Genomic DNA, 17,268 nt, shown 5'->3' on the forward strand with positions numbered 1-17,268 from the left:
CCAGGGATCCCATCCCCAGCCCCTCCTCCCTCAGACCCAGGGGTCCCCCACCGCAGCCCCTCCTCCCTCAGACCCAGGATTCTGGGCCCCCAGCCCCTCCTCCCTCAGACCAGGGGTCCAGGCCCCCAGCCCCTCCTCCCTCAGACCCAGGGGTCCCCCCCCCGCAGCCCCTCCTCCCTCAGACCCAGGGATCCCATCCCCAGCCCCTCCTCCCTCAGACCCAGGATTCTGGGCCCCCAGCCCCTCCTCCCTCAGACCAGGGGTCCCCCCCCCCGCAGCCCCTCCTCCCTCAGACCCAGGGGTCCCCCCGCAGCTCCTCCTCCCTTCAGACCCAAGATTCTGGGCCCCCAGCCCCTCCTCCCTCAGACCAGGGGTCCAGGCCCCCAGCCCCCTCCTCCCGGGGAACCCAGCAGTTCAGGTTGGCTGCCCCGCCCCCTCTGTCGCCCGCCGGGTGATTCTGGAGCTGGGACTCTCAGCCCCCGCCCTTGCCCCTTAAGGAAAGTCCCTTCAGCTCGGGCCTTTTCAGGACCCGGCCCCAGCCCCTCCTCCCGGGCGGCCTCCTTCCTCCCCTCTCGTCCCCTTAAAATACCCGGGATCCCTATGGCAACAGGCGCCAGGCGACAGGTGCGGGTGTTATTTACGGGTCGAGCCCGAAATAGCCCGGGAGGGCGAAGGGGGTGGGCGCAGGGGGGCGAGGCCGGGAGAGCGCGGAGCGGCCAGGCCGGCGGGCCGAGCGGGCGCCGGCGAGCAGGGCCGGACGGTTCGGAGGCGTCGCGGAGCTGGGGGCGGCGCGGCGCGGAGGCAGGAGAGCGAGAGGGGCCCCTGCCCAGGACACCGGGGTGGGAGGCCCGAGGGGAGGGCCCGGCCTGGAGCTGAGCCTGGAGCGGTCCGGGCCGGGCAGGCCCTGGGAGCCCGGGGGAAGGGGACGGAGTGATCCCGAAGTGACTCAAAGTCTCTTTCTGGTCCCAGTTGTCCTTTGAACCCTGGGAGTACTTTGTGTCCCTTGGTCTGAGCCCCAGTGGGGGCCCCAGGCCCCTTTCTGAGCCGTAGGGGCTACTCGGCCTCCTTTTCTGGACTCCAGTGTCGCTCAGCCTTAGTGTCGACCTTCTCTGATCTCTTGTCTGAATGGCTAGGGAGGCCCCCCCCCCTTTTCCTGAACTCCAGCCGGACCCCAGTGCTCCCCTGAACCCCCATCAGGACTCTGCTGTTCCCCTGCTGTGAAGGCTGGGATCCCACTGCCTCCCCGAGAGACCGGGGAGAATTCTGCCCTCCCCTTCTGAGCTCCCGTGGGGGACCCCAGTTTTCTTTTACTGAATCCCAAAGGGGACCCAAGTTCTCTTTCCTCAAACTGAGCCTAAAGGAACCCAATCCACGTCCGCTTTCAAACTCAAGTCCCCTTCCCGGGCACCCCAAACTCTGAGCCCTAGTGGGGTGTTCCCATCCCTTCCCTCAGGAAAACCAGTTTCCCTTTTGTTTATCCTCCCAGTGGGGACCCGGGGCAGCCCTCAGAGCTTCATCGGGAACCCAGTTCTTCCTCCAGAGCCCTCAGAACCCCCTCTGGGGACCCAGGCTCTATCTCTGGGCTTTGGGGGGGGGCCTTGCTTTTTCTCTGGGCCCCATTTTCTTTGCTGAGTTCTTGAGGGTACCCCAGGCCCTCCTCTGAACCTCAGGCGTACCCAGCTCGGGGATCTAGTTTTTTCTTTTCTAAATCCCAGAGGCGACCCCGACTTTCCCAGCTGAGGTTCCAGGGTGGACTGAGATCTTCCTCTGTAATAATCCAGGGAGACGCAGGCCCTCCCCCTTCTAAGACCCCAGGCCGCTCCCCGCTCCCGCCCCCAAGACCCCTGCTCAGCTCTGCTTCCTCCGAACCTGCCCTGCGCCCCGTCAAGGCGATAAGGACGATAAGGACGATGATGTGGTCCAACTTCTTCATGCAAGAGGAGATGCGGCGGCGGGGGGCCGCGGGCCTTCGGAGGGGTCGCGGGCAGCAGGGGTCCTGGCTGACGCCCGAGCGCGAGGGGAAGATCAAGCTGGCGTTGCTACTGGCCACCGTGGGCGCCACTCTGGCGGTGCTGTCCGTGGGCACCGAGTTCTGGGTGGAACTCAACACCTACAAGGCCAACGGCAGCGCCGTCTGCGACGCTGCCCACCTGGGGCTGTGGAAGGTGTGCACCAAGCGACTGTGGCAGGCTGACGTGCCCGCGGGCAGAGAGACCTGCGGCCCCGCGGAGCTGCCCGGAGGTGAGAGGCCGCTGCCCTGCTCCAGGGCTTGTGTCCCGCAAACAGAGGGTGAGAGAGGGGGGCCCGTGTTCTGAGAAAACTGTGCCCCAGAAACAGCCTGTGCCCCCAGAGAAAGCCTGAGCCCCGAGGAGAGAGCTGTCATCCCCAGAAAGAGCCTTCGCTCACATCAACCTCTGCTTCCAGAAGGTGTTAGGGAGAGAGGGAGGGAAGGGAGAGGGCTGCCCCCCAGACATAGCCTATCCCCCTAACTGGCCTGCCCCCGAGAACCTGTGGCTTAGAGCTTGTCTTCCAGCTACAGCCTATACCCTAAAACCAGCCTGTACCCCCGCTACAGCCTGTGGCCCCAGAAAACCTGTGCTTCCATGTAATCTGTGCCTTAGAACTTGTCCTCGAGCTATGGCCTCTGCCCCAGGTATGGCTATGCCCCTAGACTAGCATGGACTCCCAGGGCTTCCTGTACCCCGAGACCAGCCAGTGTCTCAGGCCAGGCTGTGACTTCAGACCAGTCTGTATCCCTCGGCTATTCTGTGCTGCCAAAGAGAGCCAGTGCCCCCACCTACAGCCTGTGTTCCCAGACCATGCTGTGCTGCCAAAGAGAGCCTGGGCCCCAAGGCCATCCTGTGCTCCCAACTACCCTGTACCCCCAGACCAAACTATGTCCTCAGTTATAGCCTCGGCCCCCAGACCAGCCTGTACCCCCAGACCAGTCTATGCTACCAGATTATTCTATGACTGCCCCCAAAACCCTGCTCCTAATACAGCCAGTGTTCCCAGGCATTACTGGGTGCCCCTAGAGCAGCCTGTGGCTCCACAGAGCCTAGATAAACCTTGCTTGTGTCCCCGGACCCAGCTTGTTTTTCCAGACACAGCTGGTACCCTCAGACAGCATGTACCCGCACCAGACAGCCTGCATCCTCCAGAAATGCCTGCACCCACTGAGGCAGCGTGTGCCCCTGTGCCTGTGCCCACGGACAGCCTGTGCCCGTAGAGAGACAGTCTGGGTTCCTGGTGTCAGCTTGCTCTTCCCACCCTGGATACAGCCTGCACTCCCATCCTGTGAGCCCTGGGGAGGCAGACCACCTTAACGCCCACCCATAAGGAGAATCTATGCCTGTTCCCCACCCACCGATGCCAGCAAATGAAGCTCCCAACATCCCAGGGCAGACATATGTCCTCTCTGACGGGACATGCCATGCCTTGTACTTACACCACTGGGACATTCTATACCCCTTGGGAACTGGATGAAACCTCATTCTACCTCTACTGACCCAAGGGAAGTATCTGACACTCCTCATAGCCCATTCAGGCTGTCATAAATTTGATCACCCGTATGAGATCTCTCACACTCTTTACTGTCCAAAGAATATCCTATAATCTTCAGTGCCCCTCAGAGAATATCTCCTATTTTTCTGGGCTCTACATGGGGTTTCCCCGTCCTTCACTTCTCCAGGTGTGATATCTTACATCCATAGCGCCCCAGATAGGATGTTCCAAGCCCTTGGTAACATGAACGACACCAGGCACCCCTTGCTGTCTGAGCTACCCACGCAGCGTCCAGGTGGGCTGTCTTTTTTTTTTTTTTTTTGAGACAGAGTCTCGCTTTGTTGCCCGGGCTAGAGTGAGTACCATGCTGGGCTTAAGCGATCCTACTGCCTCAGCCCCCCGAGTAGCTGGGACTACAGGCATGCGCCACCATGCCTGGCTAATTTTTTTTTTCTATATATATTTTAGTTGGCCAGATAATTTCTTTCTATTTTTAGTAGAGACGGGGTCTCGCTCTTGCTCAGGCTGGTCTTGAACTCCTGACCTCGAGTGATCCACCTGCCTCGGCCTCCCAGAGTGCTAGGATTACAGGCATGAGCCACCACGTCCGGCCCAGATGGGCTGTCTTAAACACTTTACTTCTGCAGATGGGCTACCTTTGGCCCCTTGGGATCCCAAATAGGATGATCCCAAACTTTTGCAAAATAGATGCCCTGGTAATAAAAATATTAGACGCTTATGTAGTGCCCGGTTCTGTTCTAAATACTTTACATGCATTAACTCATTTACCATCATAGAAACTCCATGAATGGTTATTTTCACCCCCATTCTACAGAAGAGAAAAAAGAGGAGAAAGAAATTTCAGTCGCTCAGTCTGTGCACCCAGGCTAGTGATGTGGGATTTGAACCCTGGTTGTCTCTGTTCTTAACAACTACATTGTATCACATCTCACTAGCCATAAAGAGGTCCCAAAGGTCCCTGCTGCACTGGAGGGAATGTCCATCCCACCTCACTGCATAATATGGGGTCTTTCACATTCCTCTCTATCCCCTCTATTGGTCAGAAAGGACTTCAGTCTTCTTACAGGGCTGTTACCACCATCCCACAATCCCAGCCCTCAGAGGGCATCTCATAATCTTCATCGTCTCAGAGAAGCATCCCCCACTTCCCACTGCCCATCAAAAGACACCTCATGTCTCCCTTGGCTGCGAGGGGGGTGACACATACCCTGTACCTTTCCAGATGGGATATGCCATATCCTCTGGGGTCAAGAGACAGGATATCCTAAATCATAAGTAGCCAAAATGGGATGCCTGACACCCCACACTGTCCCAGAAGGGACTTCTCATGCTTCCCTCGTGGAAGGAGACCATGTTTCCCCCACTGACTGCTGCTAAGAACATCCTTATCCTTCGCTTTGTGACATTGAACATCCTTTATCTCTTGCTGCTGCAGGGTAAGAACTTACACCTCCCACTACTCCTGACCAGACATCTGGCTCTCTCCTCCTTCCCTCTAGGTACCAGGTGGAGTGTCCCACACCACCTCACCTGCTCAGGGATTTATCTCTTGTCCCTGAATGTCTTCTTTCAATTTGGACAGTTTCTTTTCCACTTCTCCAGACTGCCTGGCCCCTCTCCTATTTTTCTTTTTCTTTCTTTTTTTTTTTTTTTGAGAGAGAGTCTCACTCTGTTGCCCGGGCTAGAGTGAGTGCTGTGGCATCAGCCTAGCTCACAGCAACCTCAAACTCCTGGGCTCAAGTGATCCTACTGCCTCAGCCTCCCGAGTAGCTGGGACTACAGGCATGCACCACCATGCCCGGCTCATTTTTTTCTATATATATTTTTTAGTTGGCCAGATAATTTCTTTCTATTTTTTTTTTTTTTTTTTTTTAGTAGAGATGGGGTCTCGCTCAGGCTGGTCTCGAACTCCTGACCTTGAGTGATCCACCCACCTCAGCCTCCCAGAGGGCTAGGATTACAGGCGTGAGCCACCGCGCCCGGCCTCTCCTATTTTTCTTTACATCTTTTGTTCTCTACCCCTTTTCCCCCTTTCTGTGCCTCAGTTTTCCCATCTTTAGAATAGGAGAGTAGGTTGGACTAGTTGAATTCTGAGGGAAGTTCTGGCTCTAAAATGCAGTTTAGAAAGTGCCTTAAAAATATTTAGGGTTTCTTAGATCTCAAGTACATGAAGTTGAGTGAATCATACTCATCAGTTTATGTCACAAAATCATTATCAGCCTTTGCAAAATCCTACTTGTGCTTTGTTGTACATTATTTTTTTCATTATTTCCTAACTCATTGCTTTGATATGTTTGATATATATTCATAGATATATGTTTTGACTTGGCAAATATATAGTATTATATGTATGAGTTTTATATACATGAGATCATCCTATACGTTTTGTCCTGTTTTTGAATTTTTCCTCTTGCCACCTTGTCTGTTTTTGAATTTTTAATTAAATTACTATTATATATATATTTTTTGCTCAACACTGTATTTCTCAAATCTCCCCACTTTGTTTTATGTTATTCTAATTCATGGCTTTTATATGCTGGAGAGATTTTCACAGGGAGCATCCACTATGTTTACTTGTCTGTTCACCTAGAGATGGGCACCAAAGTTGATTTTGACCCCCTGTTGTTTATAAACAATGCTGCAGTGAACATCTACATATATGTTCCTGTATGTTTTTATCCAGATGTATGCCCAAGAGTGAAATTGTTGAGTCATAGGGTCGTTTTATAAAATATCTCAGAGTGTGTTCCAAAAACACCGGTTTACACTCCCAGCTGTTTCCTCTTATCCGTCCAAATGCTTGATACTACCCTTTTAATATTTGCCAACCTAATTTATCAGAAGTGGCACCTCCCTGCTGATTCAAGTTGCATTTCTGCGATCCCTGGTGAAGTGGAGCATATCTTTGTGTACTTAAGGGTTACCCAGACTTTCTCTTCTCTGAATTCCCGCTTACCCTTTGCCGGTTTTTCAGCTGGGTTACCCCTTTCTTCTTGCTAATCTGCGGGTGCTCTTTGTGCATTCTAGATAGGAGTCCATTTTGAGATGGGAATCTTTTCTGAGCCTCTTAGCTTTCTGTTTCCTGTATCTTGGTGTCCTTTGTTGAATAAAGTGATTATCCATTTCTGTTCCCACTTGACCCTCAACAATCCCATACAAAGAGACCAGGAAAAATATTATCTCATTTTAAAGAGGAAGAATCAGAGGCCCAGAGAGGTTAAGTGCCCACTCAAGGCCACACATCTGGACCCCACAGCTCCAGGTTGGAATCCCAACTCCTGGATGGTGATGTGGCAGCAGGTAGCTTTTCCATCTCTGAGCATCATTTTTCTCCTCTGTATATCCAGGGTGCTGATGTCCTAGTTTTAGATTTTTGTGAGCCATGTTAAGGGTCCAGCCTTGAGCTTACACGGGGGATCTCGTATCATCACCTCCTCTTTTCTGTCTTCTGCTCTCACAGAAGCAAACTGCACCTATTTTAAATTCTTCACCACGGGGGAGAATGCACGCATCTTCCAGAGAACCACAAAGAAAGGTGAGAATTTTCCTGCCCATGGTGGGCGAGGGGTGGAGGGTATGCTGACCATGCTAGAGGAGTGAGGGTTTTTTTTGGGTTTTTTGTTTTGAGACAGAGTCTTGCTCTGTTGCCCGGGCTAGAGTGGAGGAATGAGTTTTTGACTACACTGTCCCTTCCTCTGCTTCACCCCAGGATGAGCTTGGCTTCTGTGATTTTCAGATGTCCCATCTCTGGGGAGTGGTGGCAGGAGAGTGAATGATGGGGACATGGTTCTCCAAAGCCCTGTGCCTGACACTCTTACCCCTTAAGTCTGCCTGTGCCACATACTATAACTTTGGGCAAGTCACAGCCCTTCTCTGTGACAGCATGTTAACATCTCACAAATGTGCACTTACCACATGCGAAGCACAGCACTGGGAGTTCATTTATAAGGTCTCCAGTCTTTTCTATAACCCTGCAGGGCAGGGGTTTTATCTTCATCTTCCAGATGGGAAAATGGAAGTCCAGAAAGGGTTCAAATAATTTTTCCCAAGAAGTGGCAGAGAAAGGGGCAGGATTCGAACTCAAACAATTCTGACTCTAAAGCAATGCTTTCCCACAGACTCTTCTGTGAAAATGGAAATGTTCTACATCTGCCCTGATCCGTGCAGTAGCCACTGGCCACATGTGGCTACTGAGCACTTGGAATGTGGCTGGTGTGTTGAAGGAACTGAGTTTTAAATTTTGTTTAATTTAAATCAATTTAGAATTAAGAGGCCACATGTGGCTAGTGGACAGTGCAGCTCTGAAGACTTTGCCCTTTCAACTCTAACCACAAGACTCTGCATCACCCCAGTGCCTCTGTGTCCCCACCAGTAAAGGAATTGTGATCATGTCATGAATCTTACCTGGTCTTTGTAAAGATTTAATGAGATGATGCAGCTAAAACGCTCTGTGTGGAGGCTGGCACGTAGTGGGTCCTCAATAAATGGTGGTTCTTTGCCTTCCCCTTTCTCTCTTGCCTTTGTGCTATGTGAGGTTGGGCCAGCCACTGTGTGCCCCTGGGGTAGTGAAATAACCCTGGTGCACACGTATGGAACACCTACTATGTGCCAAGCACCACACTGGGCAATCACTTTATGTATGTGATTTCTAATCCTTACAGCAGCCCAATCAGATAGAGATTTTGTTCCTGATTTTCCAGAGGAGGAAACTGAGGCCGAGAGGGGTTCAGTGACTTTACCAGAATCTTCCACCTAGGAAGTGGCTGGGGAGGATTCTGCCTTGGATTACTCCACTATAACACACCACCTTTGCCATTGTCTCTCACACACCCCACTGCCTCAGTTTCCTCACCTATAAACGAATGGTGACCAGATCATATGTAATGATTAGTAATTCCCATCTCTTTCTAATCCTGGCTCTGTCCCCTTTTTGCTCTGTGTCCTTAGGCCAATAACTGACCCTCTCTGAGTCTTAGTTCCTTAAATAGTATAAGTAAAATGTTGGGCTGGGTGATCTGCTTGAATATTCATTCCTCTCCAGTCCTGAATTGTACATCTTCCTGGTTCTGAGTCCCTATAGATGAGTCCTCCCCATTCCCTACATCCCACATGCTCTACTTCTTCCCTCTCCCCTCCTTACAGAAGTGAATCTGGCAGCTGCAGTGATAGCAGTGCTGGGCCTGGCAGTCATGGCCTTGGGATGCCTCTCTGTCATCATGGTGCTCAGCAAAGGTGCAGAGTTCCTGCTCCGAGTTGGAGCTGTCTGCTTTGGCCTCTCAGGTGAGGGTTGAGAGCCTGGAGGCTGAGGACATAGCATGCTGGGAGTATCTCCAGGCACTATTGCATGCTGGGAGATGGGATCTCTATGCACCATTGCAAGCTGGGAGTAGGGACTCCAAGCACTGTTGCATGCTGGAAGATGGGATCTCTATGTATCATTGCAAGCTGGGGGCTTCAAGCACTGTTGCATGCTGGGAGGTGGAATCTCCAAGTACTGTTGCATGCTGGGAATTGGGAGGAAGTCCAAGGGCCATAGTAGGCTCAAAGATGGGAGAATTCCAAGCCCTGATATTGGCTGGGAATTGGAGGCTCTCCAAACACTCTTTTAGATTTGGACCTGGAGAACCCAAACACTGTCACATTATGGGAGATAAGGAGAGGTTTCTGAACATTATTTCATGTTGAGAGGACAGGGAAGCCCCTGGGGTGTAGTAGGCTCAAAGATGTGAGAGTTCCAAGCTCTTTTGGTGGCTCAGAATTGGATGGTCTCCAAATACTCTTTTAGATTTGATATGTGAGGTCTGCAAGGACTACTATATTCTTGGAGTTCAAGGTTCAAATAAAATGCTATATCTTCTGAAATGTAGTCCTCAATAATAGTAAAAACTTCAATTGATTGTACATCCAGTTCAAATCTTTGTACTACTGCTACTAAGGTATGGATTGCTGTCCTCCATTTTATAGATAAGAAAAATGAGCCTCAGAGAAGTCAGATGCAATACTCATGGCAACACAGTTAATGATGGCAGATGTAGGACTTAAAAGTTGATCTTCTTCTTCCAAAGTATGTCTCATCACCTCACCTCATCATTGCATTTTGGAAACTATGTTTTTGTGGGATCTTTGTAGGTTCAGCATGGTATGATGGAAAGAATGCTTAACTAAGAGTGATCTAAGTTCTAGCCTAGGCTGTGCCTTGTATCACCATGTGACCTTAGAAAGGTTCCCTTTATTTTCTGGATTTTGGTTTCCTTATTGGGTCAAATGTTTTATAAGGTGAATAGAAAAGTCATTAATTACATAAACTTTATTTCTTTATTCTTTGTGTATTATGAGTACCTACTATGTCCCAGGTAACCTGTAAGGGCTAGAGATACAAGACTAAATAAGAGAGACATTTTGCTCTCATAGAGCCAGAGGTAGACTATAACCAATAATTACCCAAATAATAATTCAACTATAATTGTGATGAGATTTATGATAAAGTATATTAAGGGTCCACACTGTGGTGGGACTGTGTGTCAGAGAAACTTCCCAAGAAAGTGTCACTTATGCTGATAATTGAAGGATAAATAGGAATTATCTAAAGTATGGTGGTGACCATTGTGGTGGCTACAGGTGATGTTGATGTTCTTGGTAATGTTGTTGATGGTGATGGTGCTCATGGTGGTCGTCATGATAGTGGTGGTGATGGTTGTGGTGTTGATGTCGGTAATGATGGTAGTGGTGAGGGTGGCGGTGATGATAATGGTGGTAGTGGTGAGGGTGGTGGTGATGGTAAGATGGTGGTGATGGTGGTGATGGTGGTGGTGGTGATATTGGTTATGATGGTGGTGAGGAAATAGCATGTACAAAGACTGACTGTAAAATACTTCACAAGTTTGAGGAAAAGAATAAAGATTAGAGTCTAAAGCAAAGCAAAGCAAAGCTTGTGTAAGTGTACATGTGGCTTTGATTAATAAGTGAGGTTGAGGCCTGATGCAAGATGAAGCCAGAGAGACATGCTGGGCGTTCGGAAGCAGACACGAGTGGAAAATAACAATGTCCACATTCTTATCGCTGTTTTGTTGCCTTAGAGACCTCCCCCTAGATAAAGGGGAAAAGATCCAGTCATCCCTTTTCATTTTATTTATTTATTCATTAATTCATTTAATTCATTGAAACACACCCATGTCTCCACAGTCATCCCTAGATATCCATGGGGGATTGGTTCTAGGACTCCCCACAAATGCCAAAATCCATGCCAAGTCCCTTATATAAAATAGCATATTATTTGCATATAACCTATGTGCATCCTTTCATTACTATAATCATCTCTAGATTGCTTATAATACCTAATATAATGTAAATGCTATGTAAATAGTTGTATTTAGGAAATAATAAGAAAAAAAGTCTGTGCGTGTTCAGAACAGATGCAACCATCCTTTTTAAAATATTTTTGACCTATGGTTGGTTGAATCCTTGGATGTGTCACCCTCAGACACAGAAGGCCGACTGTATATATATGCATATGTAATATTATAAGAGTATACAGGACAGAAAGATACCTCATGGAAATTATCATCTGATTAAGGACCCAGAAATAATATAAATAATCTCACAATTACAAATGGCAGAAAGTGCTATGAAGGAAAAGCAGCAGCAGTCTGTGAGAGTGTACAATGAGGGCACTTGATTTACTGCAGGGAGTTAGGGCCTCTCTGAGGAGGTGACATTGAAAATGTCAACGTCTGGGTAACCAAGCTAGAAACAGTTCCATGGAGAGTGACAGGGATGGCCCGGTGAAATCAAAAGGGAATCAAAAAGATCTAGTTGGAGTCCCAACTTCTTAAAAGCTGTGTAATATAAAAAGACAAACCTTTTTTTATTTCTGGGCTTAAATCTCCTCATGTGCATGAACTCACTCATCCAAGTATCCATGTATCAAGTGCCATCCATTCGTTTGCAGTTTCTTCCCTCTCTCCCCTCCCCCTTCCTCTCTTTTTCTTTCTTTTCCATCCTGTTTTTCCTCCTTCTTCCTTCCCTCCAACCATCTATTTATCCATCTGTTCATACACCCATTCATTTCACAAGTATTCCTTTAATATCTAGCAAGGCTAGATGCTGCGCTAGGTACCACTGGAGGTAGAATGAGAGTAAGGTAAAGATGATGCCTATTCTCACAGAATTTATAGCTTGGTAGAAAGTCAGTGCTGACATTATTATTGAACTCACACCTGCATTATTCCTGGGGTGCACAGGAAGGTGTTGATGTGAAAGTGTTTAATGGAAGTCTTGGGCATGAACATGTTCTGCAGATCGTGCAATGAAATGAGAGTCAGGGTGGATTTGATGTTGTAATTACTGTGGTTACATGGGGTGTCAGGGATTGGGGCAGGTTGGGCTTTTGAGGTCTCCCTAGATAAAGGGACATGTTCAGGTTATGTTGTTTCTCTCCTTGTAATATATATGTCAGGTGTCCTTCTATGTTTTAGAGCCATAAGACAGACAAGTTTGCTGCCCTCATGGGTTTATAGTCCAGTGTGGGAAGACGGAAGTGAGATACAGGGACAATACTAATATAAATCAATATTTATATTATAACTACCAACTGTGGTGAATGCTATAAGTAACAGGTAAAGAGTATTGCTGTATCTAGGCCGGGCGTGGTGGCTCACGCCTATAATCCTAGCTCTCTGGGAGGCCGAGGCGGGTGGATCGCTCGAGGTCAGGAGTTCGAGACCAGCCTGAGCGAGACCCCATCTCTACTAAAAATAGAAATAAATTATCTGGACAACTAAAAATATATACAGAAAAAAAAGAGTATTGCTGTACCCTAGGTCTTTACAAAACAACAACAACAACAAAAAAAATAAAGAGTATGAGAAAAATATAGACCACTGTAGACTTAGGTGGCAGTGGTCAGGGAATGCTTCTCTAAAAACTTACCATCTAAGCAGAGATGTGCAGAATGAGGATGCATAAGGCAGGCTCAGGGAGGGGTAAGCAGAAAATTATTCCACACAGCAAAATGGCCTTCAGTCTTGAAAGAATCTGGTACATTGAAGGACCTTAAAGAAGTCCTACTCCACTTTGCTAGAGCGTGGGCAGAGCAGCTTGAGAGGAGGCTGAAGAAGCAGGCAGGGGCATGTGTCTTTTTAGATCACAGCGAGGAAGCCAGGCTGGATCCTGGAGGAGGTATCATGGCGTGGCTAAGAAAATAGTCAACGACGTGGACCTGGTTGGGCTCAGACCCAAGCTCCACTACTCCAGGCTTCCATTTTCCCATATGTAAAGTGGGGATCATAATGACACCCACCCCATGGTGTCGAGGGGAAGCGAGATATGAAGACATTTGGTTAGATTCTTGCCACAAAGCTAATGTCTCAAGGCCAGGGGTCAGCAAACTATGGCCCATGTGCCACATCCCCCTGCCTCTTGTTTTTGTTCGGCTGTGGGCCAAATGGTTGGGGGAAAAAAAAAATCAAAGGAATACTATTTCGGAACACATGAAAATTACATGAAATTCAAAATTCAGTGTCCAAAAATAAGGCTTCATTGGCCTACAGCCACTCCATTCATTTACGTATCGTCTATGGCTGCTTTCACACTACAGAGTCGAGCGGTTGTGACAGAGACCATATGGCCCGTAAAACCGTAAATACCTACTATGTGGCCCGTAGGCTACAGTTTGCTGACTCACAGCTTAGACCACAAATCTAGAAGTCATCCTTGGTCCCTCTGTTGTCTTTGCACCTCACATCCATTATGTCAGCAAATCCTATTGGCGCTACTGTGAACATATATTTTGAACACAAACACTTCCCTCCATTTTCACCATCTCACTAATCCACGCCACCACCCTATTTCCCTGCGATAATTTCTGTGGCCTCCTAACCGTTCTCTGGGCTTCTCCTCTTACCCTCCTTAAGTCAATTCTCCATAGAGCAGCTCGAGTGATACTTGTAAATTGTAAATCAGATCATGGTTCTTCCCCAGGTCAAAGCCACCTAAATTCCTACTATATTTAGGTCTGTATTAGTCTGCTAGGGCTGCTGTAACAAAGTGCCACAGGCTGGGTGGCTCAGACAACAGAAATTGATTTCCTCAAAGTTATGGAGGCTGGAAGTCCAAGATCAAGGCTTCAGCCGGGCTGGTTTCTTCTGAGGCCTCACTCCTCGGCTTGCAAATGGCCACCTTCTCCCTGTGTCTTCACATGGTCGTCCCTCTGTCCATGAGTGTGTCCAAATTTCCTTCTCTTATAGAGACACCAGTCGTATTGGATTAGGGTCCACTCTGGTGACATCAATTTAACTTAATTATCCCTTTAAAGATCCTATCTCCAAATAGTCACATCCTGTGGTACTGGAGGGTCAGGACCCCAACACATGAACTTTTGGGAGGGGGACACAGTTTAGCCCACAACAATGCATTTAACTGGTCACTGTCCATCTCCCCTTCTTGGATGAAACTCCAGAAGGACAGGGACTTTGCTAGTTTTGTTTATATTTATTTTGTGATAAGAGCTCGATGGAGATCTGTTGAGTGAATGAAAGAATGCAGGAATTAGCAAAAGAAGGAAGGGGACTGGGTGGTGCCTCCCCCTTGTCTGTAATGCTGAGCTGCATGGAGCAAAAAAGGGTTCATAACGGGGTTGTTGAACCACACCATCCAGGCTACAATCTCCAGACCCCTGATTGGCAAACCACAGGGGAACTGGGGTGCAGGGAGGAAGGAGGGTCAGGAACGGAGGCTGGGGCCAGACTCCAGGACCTGAGAGGGGAAGCAGCTGGGATCCTTCAGATGGTCCTGCACGATCTGACTTCTGTCCATCTCTGTGATTCCATTTACCACCTCTGTCCCCACCCCAGCACACTTTGCTCCAGCCACACTGACCTTTCTTTTCCTCAAACACAATCTGCTCCATCCTACCACAGGGCCTTTGCATCAGCTGCTCCCTCTGCTTGCAATAGCTGTTGCTCAATTTTGTGCACAGCTGGCTCCTTCTGCTCCTTCAGGTCTTGGCTCAGATGGCACCATCTAAAGTCCCCGCTCCACCCCTGCGTGTCACTCTCTCTGTTTTTGTTTCCTTCCTGTCCTGTATCACTCCCTGAAGTTACCTTGTCTCCTCATTTGTTTACTTTGGAAGTTGCAACCTGGCAGTCTGCAGGCCAGTGAGGGCCAGGAGATGTGCTTTTGTCTGACAGGCAGGGTATAAAAGATTTCTCTGCACCAGCATTTAAAGGTTGGGCAAATTCCCATAAAAATGATCATCATTTAAGCAATTCTGGCTATTCGTGAGAAACAAGGAGGTCCAACAAATTAGGTCCCCATTTCTGAAGGGCTGCAGGTGACTGAAGCTGAGTTTGGTTTCTGTTTGTCATTGTTCCCACCACATTTGCATGTTTCATGTACTTACTTATGCTTTCTCATCGCCCCCTGTAGGCATCTGAGTCTTGGAAGCCTTGGTTTATGTGTTGACTGTATGTCTTTTCCAAGTGGAATATAAGTTCTGTGAGGGTAGGGGCTTTGTCTGTCTTGTTCCTTCTTTTTCTTCTCTTTCACTGCTTTTTTTTTTTGAACACATTGACTGTCACACTAGAAAAAAAAAGTTTTTCCTTGGGGCCACGGTGTTTTATTAAGAAAATAGAATAAAAACTTTGAAAACAAAATGATCCTTTCAAATTTAATGAAAAATGTGTTGTTTTTTATTGTTCTCTGTGTGTGAGTCATATGCAACTTGAAAAATAGTTCTCTGCTCCCAAGGCGAAGAGACGTGTGAGTTACATATGCTTCTCGAGGGCCCAGGCTCAAAACTAGCATGAGTTAAATACAACTCACATGGCAGTTAATGTGTTAAAAATCAAATTACATTTCATTTTGTGACCCTCCCACCACCACTTGATTTGAATTTTGTTTCTTGATTCCTGTGTTTGCTTTTTAAAAAAAATTGTGGGAAAATATGCCAAACATAAAATTTACTATTTCCCCCTTTTGCTGTTAGTTGACACATAATAATTATACATGCTTATGGGATATAGAGTGATATTTTGATGCATGTATGTATACAATGTATAATGATCAAATCAGAGTAATTGACATATATATATATCACCTCAAACAATCATCTCTTTGTGTTGTGAATATTCAAAATCCACTCCTCTAGCTTTTTGTTTGTTTGTCTGTTTGTTTTGAGGCAGGGTTTTGCTCTGTCACCTGAGCTACAGTGCAGCGGTGTGATCATAGCTCACTGCAACCTTGAACTCCTGGGCTCAAGTGATCCTCCTGCCTCAGCCTCCCCGGTAGCTGGAACTACAGACCCACACCACCATGCCCGGCTAATTTTTCTATTTTTTGTAGAGATGGGGTTTCACTCTTGCTCAGGCTGGTCTTGAACTCCTGGCCTTAAGCAATCCCCCCTCCTTGGCCTCCCAAAGTGCTGGGATTATAGGTGTGAGCCATTGCGCCTGGCCTATTCTAGCCTTTTAAAAATATACACTAAGTTATAGTTAACCATGTTCACCACCCTGTAGTGCTGCAGAACACCAGAACTCATTCCTCCCATCTAGCTGGAATTCCGTATCTGCCTTTTAACCATTTTTAAGTGCACAGGTCTGCGGCATTCAGCACATTCACATAGTTATGCAGCCATCACCACCGTCCCTCTCCAGACCCCTTCATCTGCCAGAGCTGAAATTCTATACCATGAAACACCAACTCCCCCTTCCCTTCTTCCCTTGGCAGCCACCATTCTTTCTTTCTCTGTGAATTTGTGTCTTGTTTCCTTCTTTATCTCCAGCTTCGAAAATGGTGCCTGCCATATAGTAGGTGTTGAGTAAGTATTTGTTGAATGCATGAGTGGGAGGGTGTCGGGGGCTCTCCCAGGCTTCTTGCTTGAGCAAGCGTGCAAAGGAGTGTATTGGGGGTTCCCCAGGGGCCTGAGCGCCACTCTGTCCTCTCTCCCCTCCGCAGGCCTGCTGCTCTTGGTGAGCCTGGAGGTGTTCCGGCACTCCGTGCGAGCCCTGCTGCAGAGAGTGGGCCCTGAGCCTCCGCCGGCGCCGCCCCTGACCTACGAATACTCCTGGTCCCTGGGCTGCGGTTTGGGGGCTGGCTTGATCCTGCTGCTGGGAGCCGGCTGCTTTCTGGGGCTCACCCTGCCTTCCTGGCCCTGGGGGTCACTCTGTCCCAAGCGGGGTCACCAAGCTACCTAGAGCCACCAGTGAACTTCCTCTAAGCAACTGCCAAACCCTTGCACTCTCTCCAAAATCTCAAAATCTCTTGCCCCATCTCCCAGAGAAACTGTTCTCCCTGCTCCGGGGCCACGTTGTTTCCACGAAACCTGCCTCTTGCCCCCCTCATACTTTCCCTCTGTAAATACAATGTTATCGGTGGCTGTATTTGCGTCACTTGGGGGTGGGCCGAGAAGAGGCTTTTTGCAAACGAGGGTCCCCAGGGAAGGCTGTCGGGACCTGATGGGTAACTAGGGTGTGGGGACATGGTCAGGGGGCCTTGGGAGGGAGCTGGGGGCCTCTTCATTTTCCGGGTCTGGATTGACTCACTTGCCAGGAGAGACCTCTCGGGACGCATCTGCAGCTAGGGGTGGGGTTGGGGGAAATAGGGAAGAATCTCAGGGTCTGACCTGGCTGTGATCTGATTTGGGATTAAAAGTTTGGAAACTTGACAACTTTGGTTTGGAGTTCATTTGTAATGTGACTGACGGTGCGTTCTGGAGTTGAAAAAAGAGACTCTACACCCCTTCCGGAA

The 17,268-nt window shown here is 48.6% G+C and overlaps 1 protein-coding gene across 3 annotated transcripts; it reads left to right on the forward strand.

Annotated features, from left to right (window-relative positions):
• The first annotated feature begins 1,770 nt into the window (after window positions 1-1,770).
• Window positions 1,771-16,732, forward strand: CACNG6 (calcium voltage-gated channel auxiliary subunit gamma 6). Of its 3 annotated transcripts, XM_045532701.1 has the most exons (4): window positions 1,771-2,241; window positions 6,986-7,060; window positions 8,668-8,805; window positions 16,477-16,732. In XM_045532701.1, the coding sequence occupies exons 1-4, from the start codon at window positions 1,911-1,913 to the stop codon at window positions 16,713-16,715; spliced, it is 783 nt and encodes a 260-aa protein (XP_045388657.1). In that variant the 5' UTR covers window positions 1,771-1,910; the 3' UTR covers window positions 16,716-16,732. The 3 variants fall into 3 exon arrangements, with proteins under 3 accessions (XP_045388657.1, XP_045388658.1, XP_045388659.1); XM_045532702.1 differs by lacking the exon at window positions 8,668-8,805 and having other exon boundaries at window positions 1,911-2,241; window positions 16,477-16,715; XM_045532703.1 differs by lacking the exons at window positions 6,986-7,060; window positions 8,668-8,805 and having other exon boundaries at window positions 1,911-2,241; window positions 16,477-16,715.
• Window positions 16,733-17,268: the final 536 nt, after the last annotated feature.

The sequence above is a fragment of the Lemur catta genome, chromosome 19 (genome assembly GCF_020740605.2).
Source record: "Lemur catta isolate mLemCat1 chromosome 19, mLemCat1.pri, whole genome shotgun sequence".
Taxonomy (NCBI): Eukaryota; Metazoa; Chordata; class Mammalia; order Primates; family Lemuridae; genus Lemur; species Lemur catta.